Source organism: Ochotona curzoniae, unplaced genomic scaffold, assembly GCF_017591425.1.
Source record: "Ochotona curzoniae isolate NIBS_2020 unplaced genomic scaffold, NIBS_Ocur_1.0 contig_2699, whole genome shotgun sequence".
NCBI classification, from domain to species: domain Eukaryota; kingdom Metazoa; phylum Chordata; class Mammalia; order Lagomorpha; family Ochotonidae; genus Ochotona; species Ochotona curzoniae.
In genome coordinates this window covers 1,182,789-1,197,966 of record NW_024465561.1, presented here as the reverse complement: position 1 = coordinate 1,197,966, position 15,178 = coordinate 1,182,789, and the positions used below count along the sequence as shown (strand labels likewise).

Below are 15,178 nucleotides of genomic sequence, written 5' to 3'. Positions count from 1 at the left end.
TGTTTTTCCTCCAGGTTTAATCCAGCATCACAGGAGCACCAATAAATAGTTCCTTTCCCGCCCCTGCCATCACCGTCCTGCTCCGGGCTGTGCCCGGCAGAGGGGGCGGGGCTCGTAAGGCAGGGCGGGGCCCCTCTGGGCACGCCCATTGTGGGCGTGTCTCCTCAGGGGGCGTGGTTCTCATCTGCCGCAGTCACGATGACGTCCATCCAAATACGCATGGCTTCAGGGTTCGGGGCCACCATGTAGAAAAGGCGCTCGTAGGTCTTGACGCAGAACGTCAGGCGAGGGTTTGGGCTCTGGAATAAGCCAAGGAGAGAGGGAGGGAGGGTAGTCAAGACCACAGACACCGGGTACAGCTCGGGTTCGAATCCCAGCCTTGTTACCACGTAGGCTTTGAGGATTAAATAAATTAACACAAGACAGTACTGAAGATCAATTTACATAGGGCGCTATTACCAGGAGCAAAATGAAAAGGGGGACTTACCCCCCTCCATGTGATTTAGCAAAATTAAGCCTCCACCTAGTACACCAGCATTCCATATAGATGCCGGTTCGAATCCCAGCTGTTCCATTTCTGATCCAGCTCCCAGCTAATGGCCTGGGAAAGCAGTGGAGGATGGCCCAAGTGCCTGGCAGGCCCCTGCACCATGTGGGAGACTCGGAAGAAGCTCCAGGCTCCTGGCTTTGGACCAGCCCAGCTCCATCTGTTACAACCATGTGGGGAGTGAACCAGTGAATGGAAGCTACTCTCGCACTCTCTCCTCTTTGTAACTCTGCCTGCCCAATAAGAAAAATAAATCTTTTTTTTTTTTTAATTCTTTCCCACCCCACCCACCTCTCCTTGCCTTCGCTCCCTCCCCTGCATCTCAGCCCCCTATTGTATCCCTAGGGAAAGTTAGCAGCCAGAGCCTATTTATGTTGAGTTGTGTATATCCCCCTGGACAACTCCAAGAGAACAGGTTAAAATGTGCCCGTTTCACAGATGAATAGACCAAGGCTGGGGACAGGGACCACTTGGCAGATCTGGGCAGACGCCCAAGCCCCAGGTTGCCACCTTCCTTCTCTGCTCCCAGCTTGGCATTACACTGGTCTCTGATACCTTGAGAAGTCGTGCACAGCTGAGAGCCCGGGCCAGCTGAGTTGCTCATCTCTGGGGGCTCCCTGCCTGGGAAGCGGGGGAGGCGCTCCCCAGGGCCTGCTGGAGGGGCGCCCGGCCACGGCTGACTCACCTTGAAGGGCCTGCTGGAGGGGCGCCCGGCCACGGCTGACTCACCTTGAAGGCACAGCGCAGGTGGTCATAATAGACTTCCTCAATGGCCTGGAAGTAGATGACGCCTTTGAGCTTGGTCTCTTCTTTGTCTGGTGGAGGCAGTGAAGGAGAGAGAGGCCGTAAGCTGTGATGGTTTGCGTATGAGGATGGGACTTAGGGTCGGGAGGGCTGGGTCCCAGTCCTAACTGATGGGGGGACAGAGACGGGAGGTCCTGGAGTCACCGTGATTGGGAAGTGAGGGAGCTGCTGAGGCTGGATGGGGGCTTGGAGAAGACTGGACTGGACAGGTGGGGACATGGAGGATGCAGGGCCAGAGTTCCAGGCTGTGGGGTGCAGTGGGGCCATGGGGGGGAATAGGCGGCCTGGCTAACATTACCCGCGTAATAGGCCAGGCGACGGGCCTGACGGTCGAAACAGAACCACCGCTTCCTCCAAGTCTTGATACGGCCGCCCATCTTCACCAGGGGCCCTCGGCAGCAGCCCCCGGACACCCGCACGTGCGCACAAGTCTCTGGGTTGTGGCCCCATTGCTCCAGGTGCTGCCGGAGGTCCAAGACTCGGGGTTCAGGAGGGCGGGAAGGGGGCATGGGCGGGGCCTGGGGAGCAATGACATCAGTGTGAGCCCCGACTTATGCAGCCTGGAGCCTGGGGAGGGGGACCTGCCACGGCCTGGAGGGGATCAACATGAACCCCATTTTACAGATGTGCCAACAGGGCACAGGGATGAAATAGTGACCTGGGCCCACACGGAGCTTCTAGCAGATGAACCCAGCTAAGCTGAAAGTCAAGGGGTAAGTTCCTTCCCCCCCACCCCTCCCCACCCCACTTTACACGTGTCAAAGCCGAGATTGGCAAGGCACAGTGGCACAACCAGGCCTGGCCAGGCCCCGCAGCCATCTCAGACAGGTACAAGGAAAGGCCCCAGGGAAAGGTACTTGAAGCATCTGCATCTTGGGGGGGTCCTGCCCGTGAGGAGTACAGGCTCCCCAAGTCAGGCTGAGGCAGGCAGCACGTGGCACACTGCCAGCGGGCACTGGGGGTCTGGACACACACAGACCGTGGGGTCTGCTGGACAGAGAAGCCCCCCTCCCTCCTGGAGATGCTTATGGTGCTGGTTTGGGGACCCCAGGTTGAGTACGGAGGGCTAAGACAGGGAAGGGTGAGAAACACACCGGCAATAGTGTGGCCAGTGAAGAGGAAAGGACATGGGGGGACCACAGCGGAGGGCAAGGCCTGGCTTACAAGGAGCTGGGCAAATCCACCAGGTGACAGCAAGACAGTGGGCCAGGTGAGCCCTCAAGGGGAGGTGGCTCAGCAGGGTGACCCTGTTGCGAGGAGCGGAACCACAGGGCCCCAATCCAGGAGGGCACTCTTTCGGAGCCACGCTGTGCTCCACAGCTGACTGTGCCAGCAGCTGGCAGGTGCTCCAACCCGGGGGGCATGAGGGGTGGAGCATGCACCCCACATGTACCCCTTGAATAAATGATGAGGCCACCAAGGAGGGACAAGCAAGAGTGCTTCATTTTTTATGAAGCCAGCCTCAGGTCCCAGCTTCCAGAAGCCTCCACCTGCTTCTGGCCGACTTCACTCCCTGGCGCTTGCCAGCACCTGCCGCCGTATGTGGTTCATGTTCCTTTGCTACGTCACTCATGGTCACTGTCCCTGCCTCTCTGGGACTCAGGGGACAAACATGACCAATCTGCACAGCTTAGGAAAAGCTGAGTGGGCTTCAAAAAATTCTAGCCCCACATCTTTTCATTCTGTGAACTTTTTGGGGGTACTCTTATTTAGTCACAAAAGATGGTTTTATCAATGTATGAAAATTACTAGGTAAAAAAAAATGATTTAAAGGCTTTTCTAGAAAAAACACCTGTATGGAGGTGAGATCAGGAAGGAAGACAGGGCGGGAATGATGCTGGATCATTCTTTCCTTTTTTTTCTGGATCATTCCTTTTAGCAGAAGATGTGTTTATGCAATTAACATCAGTAAAAAAGCCATTTTAACAAAACAGATAATACTAAGAGTGTGAAAAAACAGATGAGATAAATGACTTGTTTCCCACCCCGATCCTCATCCCCGCCACTGCAACTCGCAAGCAAACAGGCGAGGCAGGTGTTTAAGACCCTGGCAAGGAGCAAGCATCCATGCCACAGTGCCAGCTGTGGTCCCGGCCTCTGCTCCTGACTCCAGTTTCCTACCTACCCTGGCAGGTTGAGGTTAACAGCCCACAGCGGTATCTTCCTGCCACCTGTGGGAGACCTGGAGGAGTCCCTGGCTCCTGGTTTCTCCCGGCTTTGTCCCAGCCACTGAAGTCATTTAGGGAAGGGAACCAATAAATGGCAATTTGTTTGCTTCTCTCTCTCTCTCTCTCAAATAAATATTAAAGGGAAATAAAATAAGGACTTACAGAGATCAAAAGATTTCCGAATCACTTTAACCAAAAATCAAATAGAACAACTATTAAAAAATAATTTTGTGGTTCATCAGGCACAATGATTAAATTCAAAGGTTAAATCCTCACCTTGCATGGATCCCATATCGGCACTGGTTTGTGTCTTGGCTGTTCTACTTCCCATCCAACTCCCTGCTTATGGTCTAGGAAAACAGTGGAGGACGGCCCAAAGCCTTAGGACCCAGAAATACTTCCTGGCTCCTGGCTGCAGATCAGCTCAACTTGGGCCATTGCAGCCATTTGGGGAGTGAAGCAGAGCGTGGAAGATCTTTACCTCTGTCTCTCCTTCTCTCCAAAAATCTGATCTGCCTTTCTAATTAAAAAAATATATATATACTCATTTTTTCAAATGAATATTGCTCTTAGAGACAGAGGGAAATGAATATGTACTTTATACCACAGTATTACTGGGGCCAGTGGGATAGCTCAACCGGCTAATCCCCTGCCTTGCAGCACCAGAATCCCACAGGGTTGCCGGTTCGTGTCCCGGCTGCTCCACTTTGATCCAGCTCCCTGCTCATGGCCTGGGAAAAAATCAAAACTACTAAAGGTACATAGTGAGTATAGATGAAAAGAGACAATATCTAGAATTTGGTTTTCAAATATTCTGGGGCAAGGGCTGGTATTGTGACCCAGCAGGTTAAGCCTCCACCTATAATGCCAGGATCCCATATGGATGCTGGTTCATGTCCCAGCTGCTCCACCTCCCATCCAGCTCCCTGCTTGTGGCCTGGGAAAGCAGCAGAGGATGGCCCGAGGCCTTGGGACCCTGCACCCATGTGGGAGACCCAAAAGAATCTACTGGCTCCTGGTTTGGGATCAGCTCAGCTCTGGACATTGTGGCCATTTGGGGAATGCACCAGCAGATAGATGATCTCTCTGTAAAATCTGCCTCTCAAATAAAAATAAATAAACCTTTAAAAAGTCCAGCGCACCTTGCCCCTGCTCTGTAGTAGCATCAGACACTGTCACCAACTCACAGAAGGGATACTGAGGCGCACAGAGGCCAGACAAGTTCCGCAGAAAAGAGCCACAGACCCGAGGCCAGTCACGGGAGCGGGAGCCAAGCCCATGTGCAGCTCTGTCAGGTACAGGAGGAGAAAGTGGGGGACGCACACACAAAAGAGGCAGCGACTCAGCAGAGCAGGGGAGGCTGCAAAGGGGGGGGGGTGCACTGACCGTTATGGCCGCCACCGCACGACCTGGGGATCCGTCTGCGCTCCTTCTTGTCCCTTCCTGAGGAACGGGAGGCAGGAGTCAGGGCGGACATAAACCCAAAAGGCAGGGGCAGGGGTTCTACCAGACCCCTGGGTGTGAGGGAGGAGGGGCTCGGGCTGCACCCCTGGGTGTGAGGGAGGAGGGGCTGGACCCCCTGGTGTGAGAGAGGAGGGGCTGGACCCCCCCGGTGTGAGGGAGGAGGGCACCTGGCTGGGTCTCATCCCACAGACAAGGGTCTGGGCCTCACCCTGGCCTTGAGCAGTCGCTCTCTCTCCGCCACAGCCTGCTGCAGGAGCCGCTCCATGTGGGCGATGTCCGCGTGGAATACCCCACAGCTGGGCACAGGGAACAGGGTGAGCAGGGTCACAGCGGCTTCAGCCTCTTCCTGCCCGGCTCCCTGCCGCCCACCGTGTCTCACCTGTGTCCGTGGCCGCAGTTCAGCAGCTGGTAGAGTGGGAGTCTGCCGGCGTTTGCAACAGCTGTGGTGTCTGGGGGAGAGTGAAAGCGTGAGGTGCCTGGGATGCTAGGCTCCCTGCCCTGGGCTTCCCTGCCTGAGACTCCCACCCAGCTGGCTGCTCACCTGTGCAGTGCAGGGACAGCGGCCGGGGGGCTCCCTTCTGGCCTGCTCGCTCGCCTCTCCTCCGGGGCAGGCTTCCAGTTCTCTGGAGGTCAATGGAGCCCTGGAAAGTCACAGGCCTGAGTTGGGTTCGGCCACCTCCCAAGTAACTAGCATCGCCTAGAAACACAGGTTTGATTCCCAGCTGCTCCACTGTCTAATCCAGCTCTCTGCTAATGTGCCTGGGAAAGCAGCAGGAGATACCTCATTGCTTGGAGCCCTGCCACACACACGGGAGGCCCGGATGGAGTCCCAGGCTCTTAGCCCAGCCTCAGCAGTTCTAATTATTTGGGATGTGAACCAGAAGTTGGAAGTCTCTCTCTATTAATCCTGCCTTTGAAATTAATAAATCTTAAAAAGGAACATAAATTGTGTGTGTGTGTGTGTGTGTGTGTGTGTGTGTGTGTGTGTATGTTCAGAGCAGATGATAAGCAAACATCAGTTGGAGGGCAAGAAAGAAATAAAACGGAAATTATTTTTAAAGAAAAAAATAAACCCTCCCAGATAGCTCTGCCTAGATAAAAAATGAAAAACAATAAAACAAATCAGGTGGATAATTGGAGCAGCAATAATACCCTGCTGCCCCAGATCATCACCCATCTAATACAATGAATCCATGGGTTAATGAGAAATAATGTTCATTGGAAATTGAACCAGTTATCCAGTGAGCCCGGGCTTTGTTTAAAGATGAGAAAAGAAGATGGGCCACCCTGCTCCCCCACAGGGACAAGCCTCTCTCTGTATTTCAAGTCAAGCAGGAAGGAGCAGCAGAGTGGAAATGTCACCATTTGTAACTTGCAATGAATGAACCTGCACACAGAGGTTGTGATTCTGCGGCAAGAGAAACAACAGCAGGTGCATGGGAGGTGGTTAGGTGCCCTCTGGGGATGCCCCACCTACAGAGCTGTTTCAGACCCGGCTCTTCCACTTCCGGTCCAGCTTCCTTGGCTATTGCACCCTAGGAGCCAAGACAAGCGAGACTGGATGGAATTCCCAGCTCCCCGCAACAGGCCTGCTCGGGCCTGGCCCTGCCCTAGCCATTGGAGGCATCTAGGAGAGTGAACCAACATACAGAAGCTTTTTTTCTGTCTCTCTACCTTCCAAATAAGTTATGTTAAAATTTTATTTTTATCTGATAGGCAGATTTACAGAGAGCAGGAGAAACAGAGAAATCTTTTATCCACTGGCTCACTCCTCAAGTGGTCGCAATAAGCAGGAGCTAAGCTGAGCTGAAGCCAGGAGCCAGGAGGTTCTTCTGGGTCTTCCATGTGGGTGCACGGGCCTAAAGCTCTGGGCCGTCCTCCACTGCTTTCCCAGGTCACAAGCAGGGAACAGGATGGGAAGTGGAGTAGCCAGAACATGAATCCATATCAATATTAGGATCTTGGCACTTGCAAGTGGAAAATTTGCCAATTGAGCCATTGTGCAAGCCCCCAAATAACATTCTTCGAAAAGGAAAAATGAAGTCACATGGCCACTGCGGAAACCTGCCAAAAACTGACCCTGTCGCAGCGTAGGCCTCCACAGCCATTACTGCAACTGTGCAAGTGCTAAGGGGTGGACCCTGACCCCAAGAACATGGCCAGCAAACCTTGACCAGGAAAATTCTACAGAGCAGAAAAACCTGCTCACCACCAAATCAGCAAAGGAGGGAGAAAGAAATGGGAGGGAGTCCTACAAGTGACGGGAGTGTCGAAGACACGCATGTGCACACACACACACACACACACACACACACAAGGCCACACCACTACACTGTGCGGAGGTGACACCCCACCTTCATCCAGGGTCCCCAGCACTTCCCAGCTCTGAGCAAGCAGGAAGGCAAGGTCAGACCTAAGCTCTGCCTGCCTGATGCCCGAGGGGCCCACGATGCCCTAGGTGCCCGTGGTGGTTGGAACTGAGCGAGCCATCACATCAGTGAAGCTGTCTCAGACACTGCCCTGAGGTGGTACAGCATTACAATGCCAACAACAACAATGCTGGCATCCCATATGGAGCTAGCCAGAGTGTCCCCTCTGGGACAGCCTAAAGCCTTGGGACCCTGCGCCTGCATGGGAGACCTGGAAGAAGCTCCTGGCTGCTGGCTGCTGGCGTCAGACTATCCCAGCTCTAGCCAAGGTGGCCATTTGAGGGATGAACCAGCAGATAGAAGATCTTTCAACTCTGTCTCTCTTTCAGTAATTCTTTTGGTAAAATAAATAAAGAAAAACAAACACACACACAAGTGGCTGCACTATGGGGAGCAGCTGGCAGTGTGGGAGGGACCTCAGCAGGTGACTTCCAACTCCTGGGTGCCTGACGCTTGTGACCAGGAGGAGTGTGAGGTAGGAAAAGGGAAGAACAGCAACAAAGCTGACAAGGGAGGTAAACCTTTGCCATCCACCCCCCACCCCACCTGCAGGATGGAGAGCCCCAGGGGATGTACTGCAGCCCAGAATCAGCAAGGTAAGGGAGACCTCCAAAGCAGCAGGGGCCGCACCTGTAGGGAACTGTGGACCGAGAAGAGGCAGGAGGAGGAGGAGGCGGCGAGGGCAGCGGGGTCCTGCAGCACCAGCAGCTGCCGGTCGGTCTTCTGTGTGAACAGCAGCTGCCAGAGGAGTGGAGGTGAAGGGAAGCTGCGGGCTCACAGGGAACCACCACCCTCTGGCCCTGCTTCCAGAGACAGCCCATTGCTTAGACGAAAATCAAGGTATCGTCATGAGGAGAGCTGGGATATGGGTCTCAGTGTCCTGTCCCCCACCATCATGGAGGGCTGTGAGTACAGACCACCAGGGAGGACATGAGGAGGGGCTGGGAGGTTGGACTTTGGATGGGAGGGAGGAGGGGCTGGGGCTGGACCCCAGGATGTGAGGGAGGAGGGCCTGGACCCCAGGGTGTGAGGGAGGAGGGGGTGGTCCTGGACTCCTGGGTCTAAGGGACCCTGACAGGCACTGCAGCCCCATACCTTTGTAAGAGCATGGCTATGCTCAGAGACGTCCCCACTGGGTGATCCCTGAAGTTGGTTGATCTCCAGGAGCCGGTTCTGTTCCTGTGGGAGAAACACCAGGACACACCACACATCCACGTCAGAATGGGCCACCCACAGCAGGAGGCCCAGCAGGCAGGTGTTTCCTGGGAGCAGAGAGGTGGGGGACTGTCCTGGTGGGGTCAGTAAGGAGGGGGGTGGGGGATGGTGAAGGAGGGAGGGTGTGCAGGGGGCAGGGTGGTCCGACCTGGGATGCCCACCTGAGCCAGGGCCTGCAGGGCCTCCTCCTTCTTCTGGCTCAGCCCCCGGCTCTCCACTGCCATCTGTTCCCCCAGCGACTTGAGCTGCTCCTCCAGGACCTGGATCCTGCGCTGTAGTGCACCCCACCGGCCCTGGTGACTCAGCTGTCCCAGGGCTGCCCTCTCCCACAGCCAGGTCCTGCCAGGATAGACCTGGGGTTGGCTCCACCCCCTCCCCAGCGGGGTGGGGCTCTGGGATCTGAACAGGGAAGGGGAGCAGGAAGCGGAGTGCCAGGAGTTCAGCTCCATGGTGCCCCCACTTCCTTGCTGGAGTACAGGGGAGGCTTGAGGGGACAGAGGATGACGGAACACACGGGCTGGAATGGAGGGAGATGGATTTTCCAAGAAAGAGCAGGAAGAGATGGAGACCTCTGGGCCACAGGCAGGAACTGAAGCAGGAATACTCAAGTCCCCCTTCATGGGGCCAGCCCTTGCTCCTGCCCTTCCCAGCACCGCTGTGACCTTGGAAAAGGTGCCCTTGGGAGGACCGTGTTCTTCAGCGACTTCATTCACACACACACACACACACAGGGATCATCTCCTAAATGCTCCAAAGAACAGGGTGAAGAAGGTACGTGAGGGTGAGGCAGGCAGGGCAGGGGACACAGGGCTGGAGCTGGTGTGCTGAGCCCCACCTTGTGCTGCGCCACGCTAGCCTGGAGCTCGGGGACCCTGGCGACAGGCACCCGGGCCCCAGGGCCATCCCGGTCCTCCTCCTCCCGCCGGCTCTCGCGCTCCAGCTGCTGGAACTCCAGGTCCTCATAGGCCCGCTGCGCTGTGTCCAGCTGCTCCCGCGCCTGTGGAGAAGCACACCGTAGGACTTCTGTGGTGTAGCCCGCCCCCCAAGGCCCAGACGGTGGGCACCCTGCAGTCCTTACCTCCTGCACCCCCTGCAGAAGCTGCTGGCGCTGGCCCTCAGGCTGGGAGTCCAGCTGGCCCTGGGCCTCTCTGAGTCTCTGGCGGAGCCCCTCCACGCGGTCCCGCTCCTGGCTCAGCCGCCTCTGCTCCTGAAAGAACACGTGGGTGGGTTCTCAGCCTCTGCTTGAGAGTAAAGAAGGACCCAGGGGGCAGCCAGGTCAGGGACCCCATCCATCTGGCCCACCTTGCTGCAGGCGCTCAGTAAATAGTTGCTTAAGGAACAAATAAATGCAAACCTCTAGAGAAGCTGTGTGTGGACCTGGGGGTGAGTGGGACCCAGTGGGGACTCATGGGAACAGCTGGGACAAGGAGAGCCATGCCACACAGAGGTGTGGACCCTGTCAGGGGAGGGGACTGCTACTGAGGGATGCCTTAGCTTCGTGGCTGTGCGACTAGAAGGCGTGTGGCAAACACCAGGGCACATTTGGACCTGGTTGGACACAGGAAGCTGGACAGGCATTGGCCAAGGGAACAGTATGACATAGTTACATGGGGGGGAGGGTGTCCAAGGAGAAAGAACTGGGACCAGTGCTGCAGTGCTGGTAAAGCTGCTGCCTACAATGCCAGCATCCCATGCGGGTGCTGGTTCAAGACCCGGCTGCTCCATTTCCAATCCAATTCCCCGCTAGTAACCTGGGAACAGTCGTAGAAGACAGCCCAAGTGTTGGGGTGACTCAGAAGGAACCTCCAGGAGCTAGAAGCCTGAAAACTTGGCAGAGTGGAGGGGAGAAGGGGCTCTCAGAGACTGGGTGAGAGCCTAGCCCGCAGCCCGCAGGAAACCCCCACATTCAAGATGTTTGCAGAGAGATGGTGCTGTGGCACAGCAGTTTAAGCAGTCACCTGCAACACTGGCATCCCGAGAGAGCACCTGTTCAAGCCCCAGCTGCTCCACTTCCCACCCAGCTCCCTGCTCAAGCACCTGGAAGGCAGGTGCTTGGGCCCCTGCTACCCACACAGAGACCCAGATGGAGTTCCAGGCTCCTGGCCCAGTTCAGCCATGGCAGCCATTTGGGAAGTGAACCTGTGGATGGAAGATCTCTCTCACTCTCTGGGTCTCTATCTCTTTCTCCTTTATTGTGTCTTTCAGATAAGTAAAATTATTTTTAGATTTATTTTATTTTTATTGGAAAGTCAGACGAGGAAAGACAGAGAGGAAGATCCTCCATCCATTGATTCACTCCCCAAGCAGCTACAATGACCGGAGCTGCACTGATCCAAAGCCAGGAACCAGAGCTTCTTCAGGGTCTCATGCAGGTGCAGGGTCCCATGCAGGTGCAGGGTCCCAAGGCTTTCGGCTGTCCTCAACAGCACTCCCACACCTGCCACAGGCACAGAACAACCAGCAGGGCCTACAGGTACAACCCCGGCCCCATCCTGCCCATGCCACACCAGACTTCTCCAACCGAGAGCACGCAAGCATCCTTTGTTGCTGACACACCGTTTCCCAGGCGGCTCCACCACAGGGGCCTTCCAGGGACCTGCTTCAAGCAAGGCACCTGCTTAATGTGCTGATTGTCTGGTTTTCCAGACAATCAAGGCAACACGGAAGGGGAGCAGAGGTGAGCTGACTCTGAGGACTTGTGAACCTCAGAGGGAGATAACAACAGGGTGATGTGGCTCTTATCTGCAAATGACACATGCCCACATGTAGGCACAGAAGGTCTGCCAGGGGCTTAAAAAAATGTTTTTATAGGCCCAGCGTGGTAGCTTGGTGGCTAAATCCTCACCTTGTATCTGCTGGGATCCCATATGAGCACTGGTTCATAACCCCTTTGCTTCACTTCCCTTCCAGCTCCCTGCTTGAGGTCTGGGAAAGCAGGAGAGGACGGCCCAAAGCCTTGGGACCCAGCTGAAGGAGCTGAGCGTGTATGTGAACTACAGGCTCATCACAAGCCAAAAACACCTGGTATCTTGAAGCAACCAAGTCCAATGTTACCTCTCCTAGATGTCTCATTCGGTAGGAAATTACAGAAGAAGCCCCCGCCCCAGCCCAAGGCTATCTCCTCCCCTGGCCTTTTGTTCATTGGCTAAATTGCTCTACCCTTTTGAATTTCTTTAATTAACATCAAAAAACCAACCCTAAGATTGTAAGTCTCCTCCAAGATCCTGGTTAACAACAGCTTGCATATGCTGGCCTCGGCAACAAGAGCTTTGTCGCCCTGGCTTTCTGGGACATAAAAATGTGGATGTTAGGCCTGGTGTGATAGCCTAGCAGTTAAAGTCCTTGCCTTGAACGCGCCGGGATCCCATACGGGCATCGATTCTGATCCCAGCAGCCCCACTTCCCATCCAGTTCCCTGTTTGTGGCCTGGGAAAGCAGTCGAGGATGGCCCAAAGCCTTGGGATCCTACACTGGAGTGGGAGACCCGGAAGAAGTTCCTGGCTCCAGGGCTTCGGATTGGTGTAGCTCCAGCCATTGTTGCCTCTTGGGAAGTGAACCATGGGACCAGATCTTCCTCTTTGGTATATCTGCCTTTCCAATAAAAACAAATAAACCTTTTTTTAAAAAAAAAAAAATCTGGATGTTCTTAGACAATGTGCCTCATTCTAAAAGCATGGGTGATGACCGCAGTGTAGTTTAATAAAATCATCTCTCCCTTAAGCACCTTCTCGTCGTTGTCTGTTCAGTCCATCCTGACACCTGCACCTGCATGGGAGGATGGGAAGAAGCTCCTGGCTTCTGGCTTCAGATGGGCTCTGCTCCTGCCGCTGTGGCCACTTGGAGAGTGAACCAACAGATGGAAGATCTTTTTTTCTGTCTCTCTTCTTCTCTATGTGAATCTGACTTTCCAATTAAAATAAATGTGAATATTTAAATACATACATAAAGATTTTTTAAAATTCATTTTAAAGGCAGAGTTGCTAAGAGGGAGATCTTTTGCCTACTGGTCCATTCTTCACATTGCCACATTGGCTGGCTGAAGCCACAGACCTGGAATTCCACTGCTTTCCCAGGTTCATCAGCAAGGAGCTGGACTGGAAGGAGAGCAGCCGGGACTCGAACCCAGTGCCCAGATAGGATGCAGCTTAACCTGCTGTGCCAGCCCCTCCTGTGGACTCTGAGGACTGGTGAGTGAGGAGGAGGTGGATGTGGGGCAGAGCAGTGAAGCCACCACCTGGGACGTCCACCTGTCCTAGCAGTGACCCAAGCCCAGCTCCCTGTGCTTGTGCTTCTTCCTAGGCAACCACTGATGGCCCCACGTCCCTCCTTGCTGCCCACGCGGGAGACCCAGTGTGAACTGCAGGCCCCTGCTGTGTTCAGCCTGGCCCAACCCTGATGTTTATGGGAATTTAGGGAGCAAACGTGCGTTTTTATAATAAAAATAATCAAACCAGTGATGTGGAAACCCATTGGGAAACGGAAGGCCTTAAGGGCATACAGCATCTTAGACAATTCGAGTTTTGTGGGTTTCAAGTTTGTATGCTATGACATTTAAGACTCGGCCATACTGAGAAAGGGGCCCCAGGAAGGGGAGGGAGGAGGTATCTGCTCCCAGCCCCCTGGAGCCCACGCTTCCCCTGCCTGCTGGCTCAGGTCCCCAGGGACACCACCAGGAACACCCAGACGCCAGGAAGCCACGAACCTCTTCCCGCTGCTGCTCCCGGCCGCGGCTGTGCTGCTCCCTGGCCACCTGCTGCCCCAGCAGCTCCCGGAGCTGCTCCTCCTCCCGCCGAGCAGCCACTCGCTCCCCGGCCAGTTCTCCCCGCAGCAGGGCCACCTCCACCTCCATCTGCCGAGAGAAGGCAAGGGCTGGGGTCCGAGGGGGGAACGGAGCGTGGGGACCCCAGGGAAGGCAGGTGCCCAGACAAGCGCTTCCCCCAGGGACAGCTGAGGCGTCCCTGGGCGAGCGGGCGCAGCCTCACCTCAATTCTCAGCTCCTTCTTCTGGCGCTGGAGTTCCTTCACGCGCTGCTCCATCAGGGCCACTCGAGTCAGGGCCTCCAGCTGCTGCGCCCGCAGCCTCCGAGCCGCGCCTCGCGCCCCTTCCCCAGGAAGGGTGGAGGTGGGGGTCCTGGCCTCGGGCTGGAGCTGGAGGGGGCGTGACCAAGGGGACAGGCCTCTCTCAGCAAGTCCCCCTACCCAGTCCACCCTGTACACTGCTGCTGGGGAGAGGAGCTGGGGTGCGGGTGTGGGGGTCTCGGTCTGCCTGACTCAGCCATCACTCGCTTGGCCCTTTGCCAGGCGCAGGCTCTTTTGTTTCAGGTGGGAGGGGGCGGGTGCGCAGACCACCAGACCCAGGGGCTCGCCATCAGGAGAGAGTGGTCCAGGCGTCTCTCGCCCCAACCCATTAATCGTCCGCCTCGGGGCATCCCTCCCTGTACTGCTGCAGGGCATTCCTCCCCTCCACCCTACAAAGCCTGCCCAAGTTTCCAGCCCCCCCGGGGCCCCAGTGTCCTCTCTCTCCTCCTGTCTCTGGGCTCCGTCTCCACTTTCCAGGGTCTGCCTCCCAGCCCTGTGTCTCCCCAGCCTCTCGCACGCGCGCTCCTCCAGCCCGGGACCTCCCCGTGAGTCTGGTCTCCCAACATGTCACCCACTTGGGGTTCATCTCCAAGCCCACCGGGCCTCTCCCCCTGGCTTTCCGTCGTCCGGCCCCACGCGTGTCACCGGGGGCCGCGTCTCCCGAGGCTCACCTCGTCCCGGCTGCTCTCCGTGCTGCTCGCTTCGCACACTTCCTCCTCTTCCTCCGCCTGCTGCGAGGCGCCTGGGACGCGCGGAAGCTCGGCCAGGGCCTCGGGAGCCGCCGGCTTGCAAGGCTCCTCGGGGGTCTGTTCCTGGGGCTGGGCAGCCCCTTGGGGCGGGAGCTCGGCATCGCATTCCGGGACTGGCGGCGGCGGCGGGGTGCCCTCGTCCGGGCTGCTCGGGGTGCCCATGGCCGCTGCGGGCTCCGGGGTGGCGGGGTGGGCGGTGCCCGGCGTCCCGGGAGGCCGGGCCTGGCAGTTCAAAGGCTGGACTGAGCCCTCCGCGGGCGTGGCCCCAAGTTCCCTGGGGCGGAGAAGCAGGTGGGAACCCAGTTAGATGGACACGCCCCTTCCTCCCTGTCCCTGGACTCTGAGTCTGGGGTCCCTCATTCGCCCCCCACTGCAGCGCCCCCACAGCTGGGACAGCCCGGGGGCGACCCCCATGCCCGCCTCCCTCTGGCTCCCACCCGCGCCTGTACCTCCTCCCGCAGGGAGCCCACGGTCGGATCACAATCTCACGCTCTCGCACGCGTCTGGAGCTCCTGCCTTCCCTCCGGGGAACGCACAGCACGCACTCCGGCCTCCCCGGGCTCCGCGGCCGCCTCCGCCCCGCAGTCGCGACCCCTCTCTCCCTCGCAAGCTCCTGCAGCACGCGCTGCGCTGCGCCGCACTCGGGGCTCCTGCCCGCACTGCCGACTCGGCCATCCCGACAGGTGGTTGGGGAACAGCCAGAGGCCGCCCCGTCCCCCTCCCC

At 56.9% G+C, this 15,178-nt stretch overlaps 1 protein-coding gene across 1 annotated transcript; it reads right to left on the bottom strand.

Moving 5' to 3' along the window:
- Positions 1-15,111, bottom strand: PHLDB3 (pleckstrin homology like domain family B member 3). Its single transcript, XM_040976187.1, has 16 exons — positions 14,904-15,111; positions 14,377-14,728; positions 13,610-13,768; positions 13,330-13,476; positions 9,706-9,834; positions 9,463-9,624; positions 8,789-8,920; positions 8,508-8,591; positions 8,043-8,150; positions 5,531-5,624; positions 5,363-5,459; positions 5,192-5,279; positions 4,906-4,962; positions 1,650-1,869; positions 1,277-1,362; positions 1-299 (listed from the first exon to the last, which is right to left on the bottom strand). The coding sequence occupies exons 2-16, from the start codon at positions 14,614-14,616 to the stop codon at positions 165-167; spliced, it is 1,938 nt and encodes a 645-aa protein (XP_040832121.1). The 5' UTR covers positions 14,617-14,728; positions 14,904-15,111; the 3' UTR covers positions 1-164.
- Positions 15,112-15,178: the final 67 nt, after the last annotated feature.

What these genes read in the sequence shown, in the direction of transcription:
- PHLDB3 (XM_040976187.1), bottom strand. Translation starts at nt 14,616, where the DNA reads ATGGGCACCCCGAGCAGCCCGGACGAGGGCACCCCGCCGCCGCCGCCA. An exon ending in CGGTCCACAGTTCCCTACAG is followed by an intron (nt 5,625 to 8,042) that starts GTGCGGCCCCTG and finishes GTGACTTTCCAG; the next exon opens with GGCTCCATTGACCTCCAGAG. An exon ending in GTGCGGTGGCGGCCATAACG is followed by an intron (nt 1,870 to 4,905) that starts GTCAGTGCACCC and finishes ATTGCTCCCCAG; the next exon opens with GCCCCGCCCATGCCCCCTTC.